The sequence below is a fragment of the Populus nigra genome, chromosome 3, assembly GCF_951802175.1.
Source record: "Populus nigra chromosome 3, ddPopNigr1.1, whole genome shotgun sequence".
Lineage (NCBI taxonomy): Eukaryota > Viridiplantae > Streptophyta > Magnoliopsida > Malpighiales > Salicaceae > Populus > Populus nigra.
In genome coordinates, this window is record NC_084854.1 from 23,296,888 (window position 1) to 23,319,313 (window position 22,426).

Sequence of the window (22,426 nt, forward strand, 5' to 3'; positions counted from 1 at the left end):
AAATAAATTATACAAGGTTAACGCAGAGTGCACACTCCTCTTCCTAGCCCTAACCCCACCTCTTCACTTTACTCCAAAAAAATAATCCAGCCCTAAGGCTCAAATTAAACCTCTTAATTTTCCGAGTTGGGCTTCTCTCATGGTCCCAAACTACTTTACCTTACGGAACCATCGTCGACGTGGCCAAAAAGGGGCCGAAGGAAGGCACCCTTTCTTTCTTCTTAGCTCCATGCTATCCCGACCTCTCAAATTTATCGTTAGTTCGTTTCAAAACTAACAGCAGCCTTATAAGTTATAACCTCTCTCTCTCTCTCTCTCTCTCTCACTTAGCCATATTCATTTCTCTTCCACACTCACTGCGAGAGAGAAATGGAAATGGCAATTAACATCCACAGCAGCAGCAGCTCCTCCTTCTCTCTTATAAACCCTAAACCACCTCTGCTTACCAAACAACTCTTCGGTAGCTCCTTCACCTTATCTTCCTTCCCAAACACCTCCAAAACGACATCCTCATCACTCCGCTGCCGCCGTTCTCGTTTTTCATTTCACTCTCCGATAAAATGCTCCGTTTCCACCGAAGCCTCCACCACCGGTAAGTTGAAATGAATTTCATTTTTATTTTATTTTCCTCTATTTATTTATTTTTATTTGATATTATTCAAATTTGTAGAGAAAAAGAGCCAGTTGATGAGAAGAGGAGACATACGGAATATAGCAATAGTAGCTCATGTTGATCATGGTAAAACTACCTTAGTTGATGCCATGTTAAAGCAATCTAAGGTAATTTGTTTATTTTAATTAATTAATTATTATTGCTTAACTTACCGTTGTCTTAATCGATAAAATTTGTTTTTAATAATTGTTTAATTTTTTTTTTCTGCGTAGGTGTTTCGCGATAATCAATTTGTACAGGAGAGAATTATGGACTCCAATGATATAGAACGCGAAAGAGGAATTACAATTTTGAGCAAAAATACTTCAATTACTTATAAGGATACAAAAATCAATATAATTGATACTCCAGGTCACTCTGATTTTGGTGGTGAAGTTGAAAGGATTCTTAATATGGTCGAAGGAGTTCTACTCGTGGTACATTTTCTCAATCTTTGATTTTGTTGATATTGTTATTTTTATGCTAATGTGTAATGTTAGTGCATTTATGTAATGACTAATGGAGGTCTTGATATTTGTAGGTGGACTCTGTTGAGGGGCCGATGCCACAGACGAGGTTTGTTTTGAAGAAGGCTTTGGAGTTTGGTCATGCTGTTGTTGTTGTTGTTAATAAGATTGATAGACCGTCTGCACGTCCGGATTTTGTTGTCAATTCGACTTTTGAATTGTTTATTGAACTCAATGCGACGGATGAACAGGTATTTTGACGATTGTTATTTCGTAAGGATTTGCGAGTGTAAGGTTCACATTGAGATGTTCTGTAGTGATTTTATATAGTCATTGTGGAGAATGACAATAATAGAAAACTTACCGAGCCTCAACGAGAATTTGGTGAATGATAATTAGTAGAAGTACTTCTGGACATAGTCTGTTTGAAACTTTTACTATGTTGTTTCAAGGTTTTCTTTAGCTTAGTGGATGCTTTAATATCATCAAAAGATAGCAGTTTAAGGCATGGTCTGATTGCATCTTTAATTTATGTTGCAGTGTGATTTCCAATCAATATATGCGAGTGGTATAAAAGGGAAGGCAGGATTGTCTCCTGATGATTTGGCTGAAGATCTTGGCCCACTTTTTGAGGCTATAATGAGATGCATACCTGGACCATGTATTGACAAAGACGGTGCACTGCAAATGCTTGTTAGTGGCCATTCCTTGTATTGCTTTTTTCAAATTTGTTCTTATGCTTTGCTTTTATATTGTTCGGCTTTTGATTTTGAATCTCTCGGAACTGGATAGGACATTATGGCATAAACCATTAGAAGAACTACATGCCAGCAATATGGGTCGATCATTTACCACTAACCAATAAGATTTTACATGCAAATAGCATCACTAGAATAGGCTTTTTTGTGCTGTGACCTATGATGAGAAGGCTCGATATGCGGTGCAATATTTTAACCAGGGTCAAAAGGATAACTGATTGATGGGGAGTGGCTTTAGCATTAGCAATCACTTGCTCTCTGCTGTTTCATTTGAGTGAATTTCATCTAGTTTCTGTCCCTAAAATTGCAGGGTGGCAGGGCATAAAAAAAATATTATGGCAGATATACTAGCTAAGAATTTCTTATAAACAAGTATCTTTGGGTAATGCCTAGGATCCTTTGATAATTCTGCAGTAAAGTTTCCAATGCTTTCTAGACCAAAGTTTCCATTCATCATATCTTCAGTCTTGGCCTTTTCTTAGCTAAATATGATGTTGCAGGTTGAATGCAAGGATTATTTGTCAAGTTATCATCGTATGCATTGCTAATACAAGTCTTTAACTAATGACTACAAAATTTGAGAGGAAATTTGTCTCGTTGCTTGAATTAAATTGAAAGCTGAAAATCCTTGTCAAGAAGATGAAGCAGATCCCATGAGTGGCAATTTTAAAGATGAGCTTTAGTTAATTCATATATATTATCGTCATCTAGGTAGTTGACTCTGTAAATTATATTGATACATAGCTCGTCCTTTTGTTTTAGCTTTGATTGGATTTGTTTGCATTTCCTGTATGAACTTATTATAACTTGGATGTGTGTTTATAGTTGAAATTGACATATTTTAGGCCACAAATATCGAGTATGATGAACATAAAGGACGAATAGCTATTGGACGGTTGCATGCTGGGGTTCTGCAGAAAGGAATGGATGTGAGGGTGAGTGTCCTTTCATTTCTTGTGGCTTCAACATTCTATTTTCCATCAGCATACATGTTGGATAGTCCTGTCCTGATATTGGCAGTTTTGAACTGTAATTGGTGATGCTTGCATACTTTCTCAATCAATTTCTGTTGCATGATGTGGTTTGCTGATGTAAAGATTTTGTTCCGATGATTAATGATCAATCTAAGTTGCATTTGAATGGATAAAGGCTAAAAGAATCTGAAAAAAAATATATTCTATAGGGCTGCATACAGATAACCGTGGTATGATCTCCATATGCCATTTGTTTCTGAACTTCAGCTTTTAGACATTGTAGGTGCTGTAGTGTTGTGCTGCAAAGTGGTGCCCATATAATTCCTTGAAGAAGTTATTCCAAAGATAATCGATTCAAGAGTTATACAAAAATACAGGAAAATAGATTCATTTATAAGATATGCTTATTGCTGTAGATGGTTGAGAGATCAATCATAATCATTTATTTGATGAAAGCCTGCAACACTTAGTAGTAGTTTTCACATATCAAGTATAAGCATAGATGTGTTTCTTCTTTTAACTATGATGATTTGAAGTTAGAGACACCAGTTTCACAGCAATTGTTGAAGTTGAACAGAGAAAGAAGCAAGCAAACCTTTTTCTTAATTTTGTGTTGAGTTTTTTGTAGGTATGCACATCAGAAGATTCGTGTAGATTTGGAAAAGTTAGTGAGCTTTTTGTTTATGAGAAGTTCATTAGGGTTCCAGCCACAAAAGTGGAAGCTGGTGACATTTGTGCTGTCTGTGGAATTGAGGACATTCAAGTATGCCTTTACTCTCTTCATTCCTTCATTTTGCTCCATCTTCGTAAATTAAATTTCAGAAGGGTGACATTCTTAACTATTTTGTCTGAAGCATATGTTTTAAGAACTGCTTATACCATGATTAATGAATTTTATTCTCTTAAAACAAGTGTAATGCTGGAAGTGCATGATTTTGAATGTTACTTTTAGAAACTGTACAAATAAACTGGAAAATATTTAAATGGAATATTGTACCAACAAAATAGGACAGAGGGACCATCAGTTTCCATGAATCAACTGTTATTCTTATTTTGAGGTCACCTTATTTATCATATGATCTAAATTTGATTCATGCAATAGAGTTGTCTTATATTTATCACGACTGATTTAATTTCATTGATCAGATTGGGGAGACAATCGCTGATAAAGCATTCGGGAAGCCATTACCATCTATCAGAGTGGAAGAACCAACTGTGAAAATGGCCTTTTCCATAAATACATCTCCTTTTGTTGGCCGAGAGGTATGTCTATTAAACAATGACCCAGAACTGTCAGAATCGCATTCTTTCAATGAGTACTTTTTTTCTTTTTCTTTCTTTGTGAACCTTCACCCAACTTCGTTGGTCAGGCAAGTGGCAACAGTATGCATCCCCCCAACAACCCTAGCTTTCACCTTTGCTTATGAGTATTTGAATCTATCCTTGCAAAGTAGCTCAAGTATTGTTTTGACTGAGTGGTTGACTCATTAATTGACTGGCACTGAGATCTCCTTGCAAGGATTTTGTTTACCATGTGTTTTGCAATTTCTTCTATATGTAAGCCATCAATAAAGAGGCTTTAGCTGATATTAGCATATGTATAACTGTGTTAATGTGAACTTCCTAGTATTTTGGTGGCATTGAAGCCTTCGGGTTTTTTCATTTCATTTCAGGGAAAATATGTTACCAGCAGGAATTTACGAGATCGACTCTACCGTGAGCTTGAACGAAATTTAGCTATGAAAGTTGAAGATGGTGAGACTGCTGATACATTTGTTGTCAGTGGGCGTGGTACTTTACATATCACCATATTAATAGAGAACATGTAAGTATAACCTATTTTTTCCTTTCTTCCATGTCTTCAATGTGGCATGTCTGTGTGTGTTGTGACATTCATTCATTTCAGGCGACGAGAAGGATACGAATTCATGGTGGGACCTCCAAAGGTCATCAACAAAAAGGTCGATGACAAAGTGCTAGAACCATATGAGGTGATTTGCGGATTGCGATTTTCCTTTCTTTTTGTTTAGGGTTTTATAAAGAACATGAGATATACATGTAAATGCTTCTTGATTGAAAAAGGTGTGGGATGCTCCGATGTTCTTTTTATGAGCATACTTGTGCTTCTTTTTGTTTATTCTCATGGTTTATTTTATTATACTATGTTATGTACATATATTTTTTTTCTTGGTGTGTGTGTGTGTATGCATGTGGATTATTTTAGGTAATAGATAAACTGATAGAGCTCAACCTGTCAAAAGAAGTTTAAAGGACTCAAAGTATTGATAGAATGCCCCTGGTCTAGCTACCTTAGTTGGTAAACTCGCCAGTTATCATTCTAAGAAACCTACTATTGAATTCCGCTCACACCCTGTACGGGAGAGATGAAAGTAGAGGGTAGGTAGTTACCCCTTGGCTCCTATTGTGTATCCCAATCATTGGATTGAAAAAAAATGACCAAAGAGTCTTACAGCTTCATAAGAAAGCATGCCCTATAGCTGAATTTCACGAGCTTCCATATCATTTCATTCAAAAGCAGTTTGCACTGCTTGGGTTTTGTATTGACAGACAGAAAACATAAAGCCCAACATGATTGCAAACTGTAACTGAATGATAAAACAATCATATGATGCAGTGTATTTTGCTTTAGCGTTATGCTATTTTAATTGGTATGAATTTTGAGTGCATGTTTTGCTATTAACTGATGATGACGTCCTTGATTTCTTAACCGATGCCAGTGCCCATCTATTTTGCATAAAAGATCATACTTTCCATTGCATTACATCAGTTATTTCTAACAATTGATATGCTTTCAGATTGCCACTGTGGAGGTTCCAGAAGAGCACATGGGGGCTGTGGTCGAACTTCTTGGTAGAAGGCGTGGACAGATGTTTGATATGCAAGGGGTTGGGTGCGTAAAATGTTCTCTTTGCTTTAATTTTATTTTTAATGTTCTAGTTGAAGTATTTCAAAATCTTAATGCGCTGTTATGTAAGACTTACTATATATCTATCTTTATACAACACAAATACTGGATAGTTTGAGGTGCAAGAGGCATGGAACTTGTGAAGAAATATGTTTGCATGTGTTCAATCATCCTGTTAACCATATATAGAAAAGATGAAACTGCTCATATAATAAGATATTAAGCAGAGATGCCTTGACCAGCAATATCTTTATGATATTGGTGTTTCTGTATTTCTACTAACCAACCCTGCCGGTCCTAAGGATCTACTAATACACAACAACTATTTTATACACTATCACTTATCAAGACAAGCACAAGCATGGAAATCTCTCTCTTAAGTTGTCAGCATGATTATTGAATTCAAGTATCTTGAATAATGAAATTCTGCAGTGTTGGTTTTTTTTCCCTCGCTTTCCTAGGAAGTATTCTACATTTAATTAGCATGATGCAATTTTTCTCACATTACCAGTGTGTGAATAAGCTATAAAGTCAGTTTTTGTGTTTCACTAATATGCACTTTGGTTATCTGACATTGATGTTATGGACCTTCTTTTGTGCTTAGGTCGGAGGGAACAACCCTGCTTAAATATAAGATTCCCACCCGTGGCCTTCTTGGATTGCGTAATGCAATTTTGACAGCTTCTCGTGGCACTGCCATTCTCAACACAATATTTGATAGCTATGGACCTTGGGCTGGTGATATAATTACACGAGATCAGGGTTCATTGGTAATTACCAACTTTCAGGATTGTTTAGAGATCAGACTTTTGAATATAAACTATTCATTATATTTTAGATAAACAATTGACATATCTAAAATATCTCAAGATAAAGTTATGTCCAGCGACTCAACCAAAAATGCCTGCATGTTTACACATTTGTATATCTATTTTCATTTTATATATGGCAAGAAATTGATTTTCAGGTTGCCTTTGAGGATGGAACATCTACTTCTTATGCCCTTGCCAGTTCACAAGATAGAGGGCAAATGTTCATTAGACCTGGAGCAGGAGTTTATAAAGGTCAAATAGTTGGCATCCATCAACGAACAGGGGACCTGTCGCTTAATGTGTGTAAGAAAAAGGCTGCTACTAACGTACGTTCAAATAAAGAACAAACAGGTAAGAGACAGCTCCATTATATTGTTTTAATAACCACTTTTAGGTATTACTAAATGAATGCACACTACAAATTGCTGTGGGGTTTAGATCATAGCAATTTTAACTGCCTTACAAATCCCCCATTTCCCATTTAAACAGTATATAGAGAGTTGCGATATTATCATATATTCTCCAGAAAATGGATCTTTTATTGAGCTGATCACTAGGAGAGACACCAGGGAAAGGGATAAATTAGAAGAAATATTTTTTAGTCAAAATAAAAAAGGAAGGAAACTACTCTAGATGATCCCATGCATTCCCTTGCATATAGCCTAAGCTAAAGTTGTAAACTTGAATACCACAGGAAGTGATTAAGGTGTCAAGAATTAATATCTTTGTCTCGTTACCTTCTTGCAATCTGCCTGCCCCATGTTTACATAGCGATAGAATCATGCTGGAACTCATTCTGCAAGTCATGTCCACCCAACCGGCCCTCCTCTCTCTCTCTCTCTCTACACACGTGCTCGCACAAACACACACTCGCATTCATGCAGACATCTACCGCAGTGCCTTGTAGTAAACGACATGTGTTCATCTTTTTAATGCAGTGGTTCTTGATACCCCTTTGGATTATAGTCTGGATGACTGTATTGAGTATATCCAAGAAGATGAACTAGTGGAGGTTACTCCCTCAAGCATTCGAATGTGCAAAAATCCAAAGCTTGCAAAAAAGACAAGGTGAGCAGTGTAGACTTACATCAAGTGGATCCGCCAGCAGAGCATCCTTGTGAACTAATGCGAATACAATAGAAGCCGCACAATTCCATAGTTGAGTTCAGCCTTTGATGCCATTTTTTTTCTGCTCTCTCGTAAAAAGTATTTAAAGCTCCCTTCGCATGGCAATTTTATAGAGATTTTGTTTCCTGATAAATGGTTGTATATAACTACATGGGACGTCCCATTATTCTAGTCTAGAAGATTTCTAGATGTAAGTTATACTGCTAGGAAATGAGCACGTGAAGGTTGTCATTGACATTGTAATTTGGATCATGTCTCTCCCTCTCTGGAAGGGGTCGAAGATGATACATGTTTTAGCATAATGCTAGTCATTTGATTCAAGCTCCGTTCGCGGGCTAGATATATCTTTTACTACTAAAAAAATTGAATATGCCTTTTCAACATATTTTTTTTTTCATGAAAAGATTTCCAAAATATAAATCTAAAAATTTATGTATGTATATAATTAAATAATAAAATTAAAATTATTAATGATAAATAAAATTAAAAATAAAAATAAAAAAATTTAAGAAATAAATGTAGATTAAGATATTTAAACTCGCAACACGGGTTATTAATTTAGTTATGTTAAATGAATTTGTTTATTAAAATTATTTTTTATTAAATCAAATTATAATAGATTTAATTTGATTTAATCTATTATAATTTGATTAAATCAAATTAAATCAAGCCATTTTTTTTCTTTTCTCTTTTCTCTTCTTTCTCCAAGTGGAGATTTAATTTGTTTTGATATCAAATTTAGCAATGATTATTTTAACTACTAATTTTTTAGTAAAAATTATTTTTTTTAATTTTATTTTTTAATATTACATTGGTAAAGAATTGAGTTATCCTGGTCTTACGGCTCGAGTCACATGTTTAATGAGCTCATCATTTGGGTTATTTATTTTTTCTTTTTATTAATTTTTTTTTCTATTTTATCGTTTTACATTGTGTTGGTTGAGATTTAAGTATCATTATTTTTTAATTTTCTTTTAATTGAGTTATCTTGGTCCCGCTAGCCGGGTTATGGGTTTGGCAAGCAAGCTAGGGTGTTCGAGTAATTTTTTTATTTTTTAACTGATTTTTTAATTTTATTCTTTAATATTTGTTTGGTTGGGAATTGAGACATCATAATCCCATAATTTAGATCATGTGTTTGACAAGTTGTTTACTTGTATCATGTTTACTTAGGGTTATAAAAATCTTTTTTAAAATATTATTATGTGTTTTTGATGAACATCAGCATGATTGTTTTATTTTTTAAATTCGGTTTATTAATAGTAATTATCTTTTTTATCATTTAATTAAATAAAACGAACTCATCAAACACATTCTGATTCAGAACTCAAATTGCATATTTGTTTTCTTTTAAAATACACGCTAACACTGCCTTACTAGTTTTTAATATTAAAAATTATTTTATCCTAACCAGAAGCGCCGCAGCATTGACCGCCAATCTAGCTACTTTCTATTTCAATTTTTCCCCCTCAACTCCCATCACAATAGTAAAGAAAACATATAATTCTCCTGACCAGACTTTCTCTTCATCGCCATCTCTGGCCCTCTGATTCTCTTGGACGCCATTTGTCTTGAATGAGGCCCCAAGCACTCCTGCCACGTGGAGCTACCTAGGTGAACAGGGGAGAAGAAACAAAATGGAAGCTTCTTCGGATACCATTCTTTGACCTGGCTGGTGATAATTTAAGCCAACAGGATCGAGGAGGGTCGTGTTCTTAGGGATTTGATTAGTATAATTAGTACGAGGTGATTGATGACAGCCGTAGACTTTACTGTCAAGAAGCGGATTCAACTAACACTAAGATTATTATTTTTTTCTTCTCTTTTGTTTCTAGAAGAACAATACAGGTAGACCGTCGTCGTTCATTACCTGGGTTCATGAATCCTTTCTTCGGCCTAGTTAATTAATTGTCAAACTAGATGCAGCCACGGCAGATGTCAAAACAAATTGAGGGATTTGGTGTCATTATTTTAAAAATATTCTATAAAACAATACTTTTCTTGAACTTAAATGTTATAACTAACTCCATTGCTTATCGATTTTCTTGGTAATCAGTCTTAAACTTAAAATATTATTTTTTTGTGAATTAAATGTAAGAGCACGAACGCTTAAAAAAAAGGCAATTAGAGAGAGCAATCTCGAAAAGAAGTGTCTTGCTTTACTTCCAACTTTGACTTTAATTCCTCAAAGTGAAAAACACATAGAATATGTAATCAGATCTTTGACCACCTTGGGATTTTTATTTTTTTATTTTTTCAAAGTGAAAGGCTTTCGCAAAATAGCATTCAAGTTTCTATTATATAATTCTTTTTCTTGCTATCTCCTCTGAAATTGAAATATATCAAGTTAAATGATAAAATGAAAATTAACAAACTCATTTATCATCTAAGCATGTATATGCAAGGAGAATTAGGGTTGTTTCTTTTACGCAATATGCTACTTTTTATCGCCTTACATGCTGAATCACCATTGTTGCTCTGTACCCCAACCAGAATTCAAAAGTTCATGTACACTTCCTAGGCATGATGCTGCCTTGAGCCCCCTTTCCTTGCTCATATGAGCTTTCACTCCTTTTTGCATGGTGACCCGACAAGAATTATGTTTCCTGCGCTGGTTGTAGAAAGAATGTCCCAGAATTGTCTTCAAAGAAACAGCAGCTCAAGGGGGAAGTGATCATGGGTGTCTGCGTTCAATGCTTGATCGTTATAATTGAGTAGTTCATCGAGAAAATATCTTGCAGTTCCATGTCAGATGAAATATATATGATTTGTCTTTTAGTAATTAAGTTTAAGGAATAATTATGATCATATTATGATGATTTATTTTGCATACAAAATAATAACATGATAGACATAAAAGATCGTAATTTAAGCTGATTCGAACATTTATATTAAACTAAAAAAAAAATTAACATGCTAATTGATTCTATAATATATTATTCAATTTTTTATTCTCGATTAAAAAGAATTTTGAAAAACATTAAAAACAAATTATTAATAAACACTCTTGAACTAAAATCATGTAATTAGCTTGAGTTAATAACTTCTTAGTAGCCGGAGTTTTTAAACTTTAAAAACATCAAAAATATGTTATTAATAACTCATCATGATTGAGTTATTAAACTTGCTATTAGGTTGTGGAATTAACTCAAATGATTTATTGAGTTATAAGATGTAATTTATTATACTGGAAATTAGCTTGAGTTGAAATTTAAATTAAATTAAATGAAAATTAATTTAATATGATTAGATCAATTCGACATGTTTATTGGCAACTTAGTAAAATCATGTCTAGATATTTTTTTAAAATTAAAATAATAATATTTTAACTTAAAAAAATCAAAAAAACAATTCTTTAAAGTGGTTTGTATCAATTCAAGTTAATATATGTAATTCATTACTTGAATATTTGACCGTACTAAGTTTAATAATTTTGATGCATCACTCGTAAATATTTCTTTTGTCATGTAGTAAAATATATTATGTATTTTAAATAATGTGAGTTTCAGAACTGTTTTTAATAAAGAAGAGGAAGAAGACATGTAGTGTGATGCTATACACGATACGAAGAACAAAAAACATACATGAACATGGTGATCATGCTGGTAATCACACAAGTTACTTGCAAAGAAATTTCGATGTTAAGAGAATAATTAATAATATATTATTAATTATTTTTTAAAATCTATTAAAAAATAAACACAAGTAGAGAAAAAATGAGACGTATACAAATAAAAAAAGAGAGGTCATGATGCATTAAAAATAATAAAAATATTTTTAACTAAAATTTATCTTCTCTTAGCACCATAAAATAAAATTAAGATTATTTGGAAGTATGGCTAGTTCATACTTTTTAAAATTTTTAACTTTGTAAAAAAAAAAATTAAATTAATTTTTTTAATGTAGTTTGAATTTTGTAAAAATATATTAAAATAATTTTTTTATATTTTATTTTAATTTTGATATCAACACATTGAAATTATAAAAAAAAATATTTATGATATTTTTTAAAATAAAAAACAGATATTATTATAATATATTAAAAAAAAAACAATTTAAAGGACAACATCAACCACCCTTACAAGCATCCATCCAGAAACGAGAATTATCCATATTCTAGACGTTACTTTCCATAGTCAAACTTGTCCAGTTTGACCGATAATCTAAAACTGGGATTGATGCCTTTTCTAAGGCGTCCTGAAATTTGATACGACAGAAATACCCTTCTAGACCCACGTGGAAGTAGATGCCGTGTGGGTGTGGCTTTTTTTTAATTATTATTATCAATTTCAATGACAAAAATGCCTTTTTTTTTCTTGCCCATAAAGCCCCCGCAACAGAACAACAATGAACACTCGAATTTATTTTTTTTACATTGGCCACCGTGCCAACATGACTAGAAGAGAGCGACGGTGTATTTAAGAAAATGAAATTAATTTCAGGCTTGAATTAGAAATTTAGAATGCATATCCTTTTTTTTCCTGGGCTTTTATGTATAGACAATCGTGTTTTAAAAAATTGTTTTTTTATAGATTATTTAATTTCAAAATGTGTGATTTATCTTTAATCAAATTAAAAAGATGAATTAAATATCCACCGATAAATCTTATAATTAAAACACATATCTTTTAATTTAAGCTTGTATAGCTTATAAAGATTATAAAACTTCAAGATAAGTTTATGAAATGGTTGGATTAAGATTGAAGTTTAAATTTACTCAATTATTTCAAATGATAATAAATCTTTTTAATAAATGTTACATATTTGATTATTTTTATTTAATTTTAAAGCATTGGATTCTAAGTTGCTTGTATAATAATTATATTATTCAAGTTACATTACTACTATCAGTATGTTCGGAACCCTCTAAATTGGATTCAATTTATAAATTTTAATAAAATTTCATGTTTGAACATTTTTTGAATGTTAAGAATTAAATTTTAAATGAAATTTAATCTCTAAAAATATTATAAAAATAAATCACGTATGAACCTCTTTACTTTACAATTCCAAAGAAAAAAAATTAATATTTAAACTAACCTTTCAAAAAATCTTCATTTATCTTTTTTTTTAAGAAATAAAAAGAAGGCAATGAGAATAAAATAGTAAAAAAATAAAATAAATTTTATCTTATCTAAACATGTGAATTAAATTTATTTATTAATTAAATTTAAATCAAATATTATAATTAAATTTAATTACAATAAAAAAAATGATTTAAAATGATATGTTTGGTTTTTAAATGTAAATTGTAAAAACAAAATTGTTTTTACTGCTACGTGTGTTTTTAATGGTATATACTAAAAACAAAAAACACAATAACAAAAATATAAATTTATAATTTTTTTTATATATTTATTGATGTGAAGAGTTATATCCTATAATAAACATTACACGGTAGAAGCAAAAATAATCTTTTATATAGGATGAAGAGAGAGAACATTTTATCAAAGGAAAATTGAAGCTAATTAATTCCCTGAGCCTGAGGAGTAATTTAGTAGAAGAGAATGCGGGGGTTATTTTTGGAAATATGGTATACAGAAGAAATTCGTGTCCTTTTGGCTGGCTTCTAGAAGACCATGTCATAATTAAAAGGAGAGGACCGTAACAAGCAAGTTTGCCAACTTAAAAGCACCTACTTGTCGGTACGTTGACAAAAGCCACAGTACTGTGCACTTTTACATTATGGTCCCCATACTTGTCTTTGTTTTACATTTGCAATGCAGTACTGGTATCCATAAATGGTAGGTACATTCCAAATAATTTTGATATTCAAAGCATGCTTATATGAAAAATAAATTTTTAAAAAATATTATTTTAATATATTTTTAAATAAAAAATACTTTAAATATTAACTATAATCATAATATCAAATAATTTATTTATTTAAATTAATTATTCTGACTCGAAAACTCATGTAATTCATGAATCACAAAGTAAAATGATATCTAAAATGTTGATGATAGCGGTGTCATTGATTCTTGAGGAGGATCATGAGTGAAGAACATTGAGGATGATGGTGTGCATAAAGTGAGATGTATAGTACTTGACCTAATTATAACTCAAAAATTATAGTTGTCTTGTTGTCAAAATACAATACATTGCTATTTCTTTGCATGTATAAAAAAAATAAAAATCTATGCTATCACAATGCATACGAAGAAAAAAATACAGTAAATAATACGCCATTATACTCAGTAGAATTGCAAAATTAGGAGTGAAATTGCTGAAATTTTTTCACTTGGTTTTTCATTTAAGGCAATAGTTGATTGATTGGATACTGTTTTTTTTTCTATAACTATTTTTTGGGTCAATTGTTAAGATTATTTTTTAAACAATTTATTGTGTTTTTAGAATCAACTACATGTAAAGTTATTTTTTAATATAAAAAATATTTAAATATTACTAATATATTTTCTAAAAAACAATAACAATCATAAATTTAAAATTTAATACACGTTAAATAATATAATTTTTAAATATGAAGATAATGACTTCATACAATTCTCTCTTTTTTCCAATCAAGATCCAATAATTTTTTTTAATATCGTAAACTCAGGAATTAAAAGATAAAGAGAATAAAGTTTTAGAATAATATTAATTTTAGAAAAATAAAAATATTAAAGATATATCAATTGAAAATGACTAAAGTATGCTCGGGAGATATCAATTTTATTTTCTTAAACTTTCATTTTAGGGAATGCCTTCGTATAAGTTTTTGTAAAACGAAATTAAAATATAAAAAAATTCTTTCTAATTCCTCATCCCATATTTTTTTCATTTCAAGATCACGAATTAAGCACGCGGCACATTATAGAATATTTTAATGGGATATTCCCTATAGCAGGTTTTTTTTAAAAAAAAATGTTTTTTTTTGCTTTTTTTTTTTTACCTAAAATTGATTTCTTCTTTTTTTAAAAAAAAATTTTGGTTTCAAAATTATTTTTGCTAATTTTTTTAAATATTGAGCTGGTTAAAAATTTAACTATGTTGTTTTTTTTCTATAAAACATTGTGGATTATTATAATATTCTCATACATTGTTTTTTTTATGATTTCTTTATTTTTTTTTCAAAATGGTTTTTGCAGATTTTATTTTTTTATACTAAGTTGGTTGAGAATTTAGCTTTGTAGTTTTTTTTTTAAAAAAAAAAAAAACAATATGGATTGCTACAGTGTTTTCCCTACATAATTTTTGTTTTGCTGCAGTGTTTTTCATATATTTTTTTAAAAAATTATCTTTATCGAATTTATTTTTTTAATATTGAGCTGACTGATAGTCTAGCTTTAGCTTTTCCCCTATGTTTTTTTTATTTTTTTTCCAAAATTGTCATTTTTTACATATTTTTTTTTGTTTTGTTTTTTTTCAAAATTATTTTTGTTGATTTTATTTTTTTACTATTGAACTGGTTAAAAATTTAGTTTTCTTTTTCTTTTTCTTTAAAACACTGTATCTTCCCCTTGTGCTTTTTTTTCACTTTTGTTTCCATTTCTGTACATTTTTTTCCATTTCTTTTACCCAAAATTGACTTCTTTTTTTTTTAGATAGCTTTTGTCAGTTTTTTTTATATATTGAGCTGGTTGAGAGATTAGCTTTGTAGCTTTTTTTAAAAAAAAAATGCTATGAATTACTACAGTGTTTCCTTTACATGGTTTTTGTTTGACTACAGTATTTCCCCCACATGTTTTTTTTAAAATTATCCTTGTTAAATTTATTTTTTCAATATTGAGTTGGTTAAGAATTTAGCTTTAGCTTTAGCTTTCCCCTTTTTTTTCATTTTTTTTAAATTTTCCCATGTTTTTTCATTATGATTATAATTATAATTATTATTATATTGTATTATATTATATAACTGTTTTTTTTATTTTTTTTAATGAATTTTTTTGTTTGATTTAGTTTGTTAATATTAAATTTTTTTTATTTAGTTATCAGATTTTCATGATACGAATCTCGGGTTTGATGGGTTAACCTGATTTGACGAATTATTTTTTTCATTTAGTTTAGTTTGTTAAAGTTAATTTTCTTTTTATTTAATTATCAGACTTTCATACTTTCCTGGCACGTATTCTGGGCTTGACGGGTTAACTTGGTTTGATGGGTTAACCCGGTTAATTCTAGGTAAACCCATCATTTTTTTTCTATTTAGTTATCAAACTTTCATGACGCAAATTCTAGGTTTTATGGGATAACTTGGTTTAAAAGGTTGACCCAATTAATTTAATGTTTTTTTTCTTCATTAGTTTTTTCCTTCCTGTTGATTTTTTTTCTTTGTTTTTTTAATTAATCTATTTAATTATCACACTTTTATGACACGACCTTATAGCCAGACCCACATCTAGTATTTTTGGGTCCAGTATTACAGTCAGACTCACTTAAACTTGGGTCATGCAAGTTTAATTTTATTATTAATATTATAAATATTACTCTTAGAATAGAAGCTAAACTCAAAATTTTTGGGTATAATTTTATAAAAAATTCAAAATTTTTAAATTTTTATTTTTTATATAAAAAAATAACTCGCGGCATCTCGCATGGATACCAAAGCGAGTTGCAATGAATCCGCGTCCGATTCATTCATTATAAAGAATGATTATTTTTTTTTAAAAAAAAAACAACTTACCTTTATCAGCTTAATTAATTCTGATTACACTATCAAACAAAAAAAACTACAAATCTGAACTTTGTTGTGGATATTTCGGGAAAACATGAGACTACCCTCCCCTTTATTTCGGAAACTTGTAATAGTAACCCATTTAGAGCTGCCTGCTATTCAACTTGTTTTTTTTTTTTAATGAAAATTAATTTATTTTTATTTTAAATTAATTATTCCCTAAATTCTGTAACAAAAGAGGAGGAAAGAAATGCGAAGGGATGTGTTGTCAAATGGGAAAGAGGTCTGACCTCTTTTTTTTTTCTTTCTTTGAACCAAATCCATCCTATGTTGTTTTGTTGAATGAGTTCTTGATTGTATAAAACAATACAACAGTGGCAGTTGCCTTGTAAATTCCTCTTATGAACCCCATTACCTTCCCTTTCCTTCCCATAAATCCCACCTTCCTTTCTCCTTTCATTTCTTGTCTTGAATTCCTTGTAAATTTTCTCTCTTGATCTATATTTCTTGGAAAGGCAACAACTTATTTGCAAATCAAAATTTTCTTTCTTGAATCAAGCATCACCCTTTATTTGTTGGATCAAATTCTGTTGAGAATTGGGTTTTCTACTTTGAGATTTCATCATTTGTAGCTTAAGTTTGGATCTTTCAAGCTAATTTCCAATACCCTCTTTTGTTTTGGTCTAAAAATCAGATTTTGATTGACCTAATAATCCAATTCCATTTTTTTTTCTTGACAAGTGCCCTGCAAAAGGCCAGAAAATTTCTCTTTATTATTTTGTTTTTCATTCATGGGTAATTGTTGTGTAACACCATCAGGAAACCCTGAGAAAACGAAGCACAAGAAGAAACATAACCGATATGCCTTGGATTATGGGCTCCATGATGGAGGCCACAAGCTGATTGTGTTAAAAGACCCCACAGGAAAAGAACTTGAGCAAAGATATGAACTTGGTACAGAACTAGGCAGGGGTGAATTTGGAATCACATATTTGTGTACCGATAAGGAGACTGGTGAGAATTTTGCTTGCAAATGTATCTCTAAAAAGAAGTTAAAGACAGATATTGATATAGAGGATGTAAGGAGAGAAGTGGAGATCATGAAACGTATGCCTCAGCATCCTAATCTTGTCACCTTAAAGGGTACTTATGAGGATGATAATGCAGTTCATTTGGTGATGGAGTTATGTGAAGGAGGAGAGTTGTTTGACCGGATTGTGGCTAGAGGACATTACACTGAGAGGGCTGCCGCAGGTGTTACAAAGACCATTGTGGAGGTTGTTCAGGTAAAGAGATACTCTTGTGGTTATTATTTATTTATCTTTTTTTTGAAGTTTTCATGATTGAATCTTTGTGAGTAGATGTTGCTTTTTTTATGTTTTAATTTTAAATGCTTGTACATAAATTTAGCTTTTGGATCTTGAATTCATGGTTGGTAGGTGGGTTTTTTTATTTGGTGTCTAGAGGTCTAGGACCGTAAGCACTTGATAAAAATGCAATCTCTTGCAAGTGATTAGTGAATATTATCCGGCAGAAAATAGGAGATAGTTTGTCTTGATGAGTAGATGTGGCAGATATTGATTCTAGCAATCTGAAAATCTTATAGTTTTTACTGTGGATTCTCTTTATGTTGATTTCCTCCTTTTGCCCTTGCTTCCTGTGCGTACTGCTTGCTTTGAATAACCTCTGTTGTTCATTAAATCTTGATTCCTCTCTTGGTAAACTATTTTTTTTTTAATTTCGTGAGTAACTGTGCCGTTACTATAGAAATGTTTTATCGGTTTCCTTTATTCTTCATTTGATTTCTCACTGCTGTTTTTAAACTCTTTTGCTGACAATGGGATTTGCTTCACAGTGATAACCTTTTGGTAATAACTTCTATGCTGTCCAAAATCAGTTAAAGGGCCAAATAGGGTTCCCTTCCTTTCTAACTTACAGCATATGTTCTCAATTGACATTACTGCTTCCAAATTGCACGCATTATATTCAGTTAGCAGAGTCCTAATGCTTTTGGGATATGTTTTGTCATGATCCAGATATGCCACGAGCATGGCGTGATGCATCGGGATCTAAAACCTGAGAACTTTTTGTTTGGAAACAAGAAGGAGAATGCCCCTTTGAAGGCAATTGATTTTGGATTGTCAGTGTTTTTCAAACCTGGTAATGTCTACCCATCACCTATTGCATATTTTTTTTATGAACAAATCTATTCCATTTTATAGCTCTACTTTTTAGCTTTCATCCTTTTTTGTACATTGGCTGAAGGTTTTACTTTCTGCAGGTGAAAGATTTACGGAGATAGTTGGAAGTCCATACTACATGGCTCCTGAAGTGCTCAAGAGGAATTATGGCCAAGAAGTAGATGTCTGGAGTGCTGGTGTAATACTTTACATCTTACTTTGTGGTGTTCCACCCTTCTGGGCAGGTTGGTATTTTTTTTTGGTTAAAGAAATTTCAACTGTATGCATAGCTATTGTTTTCATTAGGTGCTCAGGAACAATTCTTAGTTATACATGCATTAGACACTGGTGTTGGTATTTTTCACTGATAAAACTCTACCTCCACTGCAGAAACTGAACAGGGAGTTGCACAAGCAATTATTAGGTCAGTTGTTGACTTTAAGAGGGATCCTTGGCCCAAAGTTTCTGATAATGCCAAAGACCTAGTGAGAAAGATGCTTGATCCTGACCCGAAGTGCCGGCTTACAGCACAACAAGTGCTAGGTAATGTTCATTTCTAATGAAATGGTTTTCTCGTGCTTTTGGATCTTTTATTGTTTGGATAATACGATGATATTGCTTGGAAAATCCCAAAACTGAAATTCATGGAAACACAGGTGTTCTAAGTTGTTTGTTCTTGAAATGCAGATCACCCTTGGTTGCAAAATGCAAAGAAGGCTCCTAATGTTTCTTTAGGTGAAACAGTACGATCAAAGCTCAAGCAATTCTCTATTATGAACAAACTCAAGAAAAGAGCTATGAGGGTAATGTCTTTAGAATTTGCTGGATAGAATATGTAAACTAATGATTTTTATCTTTCCAGTTGAAGAAAACTTGGTTTTTGCTTTACTGATATTGTTTGGATGTGGTGTTGATTCTAGTTTGAGACCTGTCTTCCTTACATTTTATCTTCCATTGCTTATATTGTCAAATTAACAGGTAATAGCTGAGCATTTGTCAGTGGAGGAAGCTGCTGGCATAAAGGAGGGATTCCAGCTGATGGATACTGGCAACAAAGGCAAGATTAACATTGATGAGCTAAGAGTTGGATTACAAAAACTTGGCCAACAGGTCCTTGAGAGTGACCTTCAAATTTTAATGGAAGTGGTGAGTCATGAAATTTAGATTTTTTTACTGTTTTTTTTATTATACAATGATCTTGGATGGAAAAAAAAAACCCTCTAAAACCGCTATTTTCTGCCATAAACTTGACAAGTTTCCTTTAACAGGGTGACATAGATCGAGATGGTTATCTGGACTATGGAGAGTTTATGGCTATTACTGTTCACCTGAAAAAGATGGGGAACGATGAACACCTTCGCCAGGCCTTTAAATTCTTCGATCAAAACCAAAGTGGGTACATAGAAATTGATGAGCTAAGATGTGCCTTGGCTGATGAAGTTGATGGAAGTAATGAAGAAGTTATTAATGCTATTATTAACGATGTGGACACAGACAAGGTCAGTCCTATTTTCTTGTCAGTTGGTTTGTTTCTGGATCTAAAAATGGCATGCATATTTTATGTATGGAAATTGACTCCTCTGCACACACAGGTGCATATTTTCCTTGTTTTATATACATGAAAAACCCCTTATATAATGGCTGTAAGCATAGATTCAAAGTGCTTTTTTTCTGAAACTTTCTAATCCCACCTGGAAATGCCTGTGTCTTGATAGTGTTTTCATAACGTGCTCATTTCCATTAACTTTGACATGCATGGAATCAAACCTGAGCCCCTTTATCTGAACTTGCAGGATGGGAAAATAAGTTACGAGGAGTTTACCACAATGATGAAGGCTGGAACAGATTGGAGGAAAGCATCAAGACAGTACTCGCGCGAGCGGTTCAACAGTCTGAGCCTGAAACTGATGAGGGACGGGTCATTAAAATTGGCCAGTGAGGGTAGATAACTCAACAAGAGTTGACTATAGAGAAGGTGCTTTCCCCCCATATGTTATAGTATTACAATTGGTTTCTTTTTAAAATCTTTACAGTTAACAGGGACCTTTGCCCTAATTGAAGAAGTGGTTTTTCCATTTGTTTGCTGTGAGAGTGATAGGAGAATTGAGTGGTGAAGGGCTGCTGGGGTTGTATTGTAAATAGGGGTTAAATTGTTAATACCATTATCAATGCATCGCCTACCTTTTGTTAGGTGTATCTTGATCGAACCTTTCATTCGGATGTTACAGAGCACATGCAGGGCTATTTTCTCTACTCTATTCCAAAATAACATCTAGGCCTACGAATAAAACTAAACATCAATGTGTTAACAAATTAATCAGAAATCAATCAATTAAAATCAAATCAAACACCATAAACCTCACAAATTATTGAGGATTTATATGGTATTAGAACAATTTCATGGGCTATGGAATTAGAAAAAATTACTGTAATTTTTTTTTTATCAACATGGGTGTCCGGGCTAATTTACGCGCACCTCGATTAATTTCACGGGCCCTAAAGTTAATGATCATGTAAGTCTCTGGTGACCATCATATTAGTAACCGCATGACTCAAGTCTAAGATCAACCTGAAACCACAGGAAAAACAAACCCCTTAGTCTCGAGCTTTTAACACTAAGTCACGTGCTAGATGATTAAAAAAAAATTACCATAATACTTATCCATAAGGAAATGATAGTAAAATTTAATTATTTTTTTATATTCAAATTTTTAGTTAATCTACAATGGATTATCTAACCATATTAAAAAAAGCTAAGTTAATTTAAATACAAAATTTAAAAAATAACTAAGTAGTGGCACGTAGCTTATGAAGCCCTACATTTCTTGAACCTTCTAGCCTTGAAATATAGTTTTGTTAGTGAAACTAAATTAAGGCTTGTGGCCCAAACCAAACTAAATTCAGGATTTGCTTTGTTGAAGGGGGAAAAAAAGGTTTTCTACATGTAAAAATTGGCTCATTTTCAATATTTTTGTTAACAAGTCGAGATACATTAATAGCTAAATTGTAAGTGTCAAGAGAAGGAGGATCGAGCTTAATATCCGTATCATTGGGGTGAGTTAAAAAATTGATTAAACTGAAAAAACTAGAAAAAAAATAACCAAATAAACTGAACTGTAAAAAAAACCTAATTAAAATTTTAAAAAAACCGACCAGTTCAGTTTCAGTTTTATAAGCCTGAAACCGAAAAAACCGAACCGAACCCAAACTGAAAAAACCGAACCGAAATTGAGCCAAACCGGTTTGAACAAGTTTTTGTTCAAAAAACCGAATCGAACCAAAATCGACCGGTTTGAATCGATTTCAGTTTTTAAAAAAAAAAATCAATTTGGTTATTTTTTTGATAAAAACCAAACCGAACTAAAAATAATGATTCTTATCCACCATGTATAATCAGAAGAAGAACTAGAATTGGATCACCAAATATTCATCAAAATTAGGATAGGCTAATGGAGCTAATTATTGTTGTCAAAATTGGAAATTCACCCGTAAAAATTTACAAATTAACGTGTATTTAAAATATAACTATAAATTAAAAATTAATAAATTAATAAAATTAAATTTATCTCGAATAAAATCGATAAAGTCTATAAAAATTGTGCAAAATACAACCGAGTTTACGATTTTGCACATTTTTCTTTCTATTTGCTGGGCACTCGCCAATCTCATCTTTGTTATGTTTAAGAAAGGGGAGAGGTGAATGGGAAAGGAAGGAAAAATTATGGTTGGCATGCTTCCACGTATCTCAAAAATAGAAAATATGCTGTACATCAAATCGCTTCAAATATGCTTTATACTATGTTGTTTTTTTTTAAAAAAAATAAAATTTTATTAACCTTAATTAAAATTAATTTTTTTTCTAATTAAATTTTAAAAAATAATAATAATAATAATTGATTTACATAAAGTAGTGTTGAT

General features: G+C 31.7%; 2 protein-coding genes across 3 annotated transcripts; both read left to right on the top strand.

Moving 5' to 3' along the window:
* The first annotated feature begins 258 nt into the window (after window positions 1–258).
* On the top strand, window positions 259–8,059 carry LOC133689738 (putative elongation factor TypA-like SVR3, chloroplastic). Its single transcript, XM_062109740.1, has 14 exons — window positions 259–592; window positions 671–780; window positions 886–1,089; window positions 1,194–1,370; window positions 1,660–1,812; window positions 2,723–2,812; window positions 3,480–3,614; window positions 3,998–4,114; window positions 4,525–4,676; window positions 4,758–4,842; window positions 5,668–5,762; window positions 6,382–6,547; window positions 6,745–6,940; window positions 7,528–8,059. Exons 1-14 carry the CDS (start codon window positions 370–372, stop codon window positions 7,659–7,661), a joined length of 2,037 nt encoding a protein of 678 aa, XP_061965724.1. The 5' UTR covers window positions 259–369; the 3' UTR covers window positions 7,662–8,059.
* Window positions 8,060–16,598: 8,539 nt separating this feature from the next.
* On the top strand, window positions 16,599–20,704 carry LOC133688048 (calcium-dependent protein kinase 32-like). Of its 2 annotated transcripts, none has more exons than XM_062107431.1 (8): window positions 16,599–17,614; window positions 18,365–18,488; window positions 18,610–18,753; window positions 18,899–19,051; window positions 19,196–19,311; window positions 19,487–19,654; window positions 19,777–20,007; window positions 20,302–20,704. In XM_062107431.1, the coding sequence occupies exons 1-8, from the start codon at window positions 17,120–17,122 to the stop codon at window positions 20,455–20,457; spliced, it is 1,587 nt and encodes a 528-aa protein (XP_061963415.1). In that variant the 5' UTR covers window positions 16,599–17,119; the 3' UTR covers window positions 20,458–20,704. The 2 variants fall into 2 exon arrangements, with proteins under 2 accessions (XP_061963415.1, XP_061963416.1); XM_062107432.1 differs by lacking the exon at window positions 16,599–17,614 and adding an exon at window positions 18,027–18,046.
* The last annotated feature ends 1,722 nt before the right edge of the window (window positions 20,705–22,426 follow it).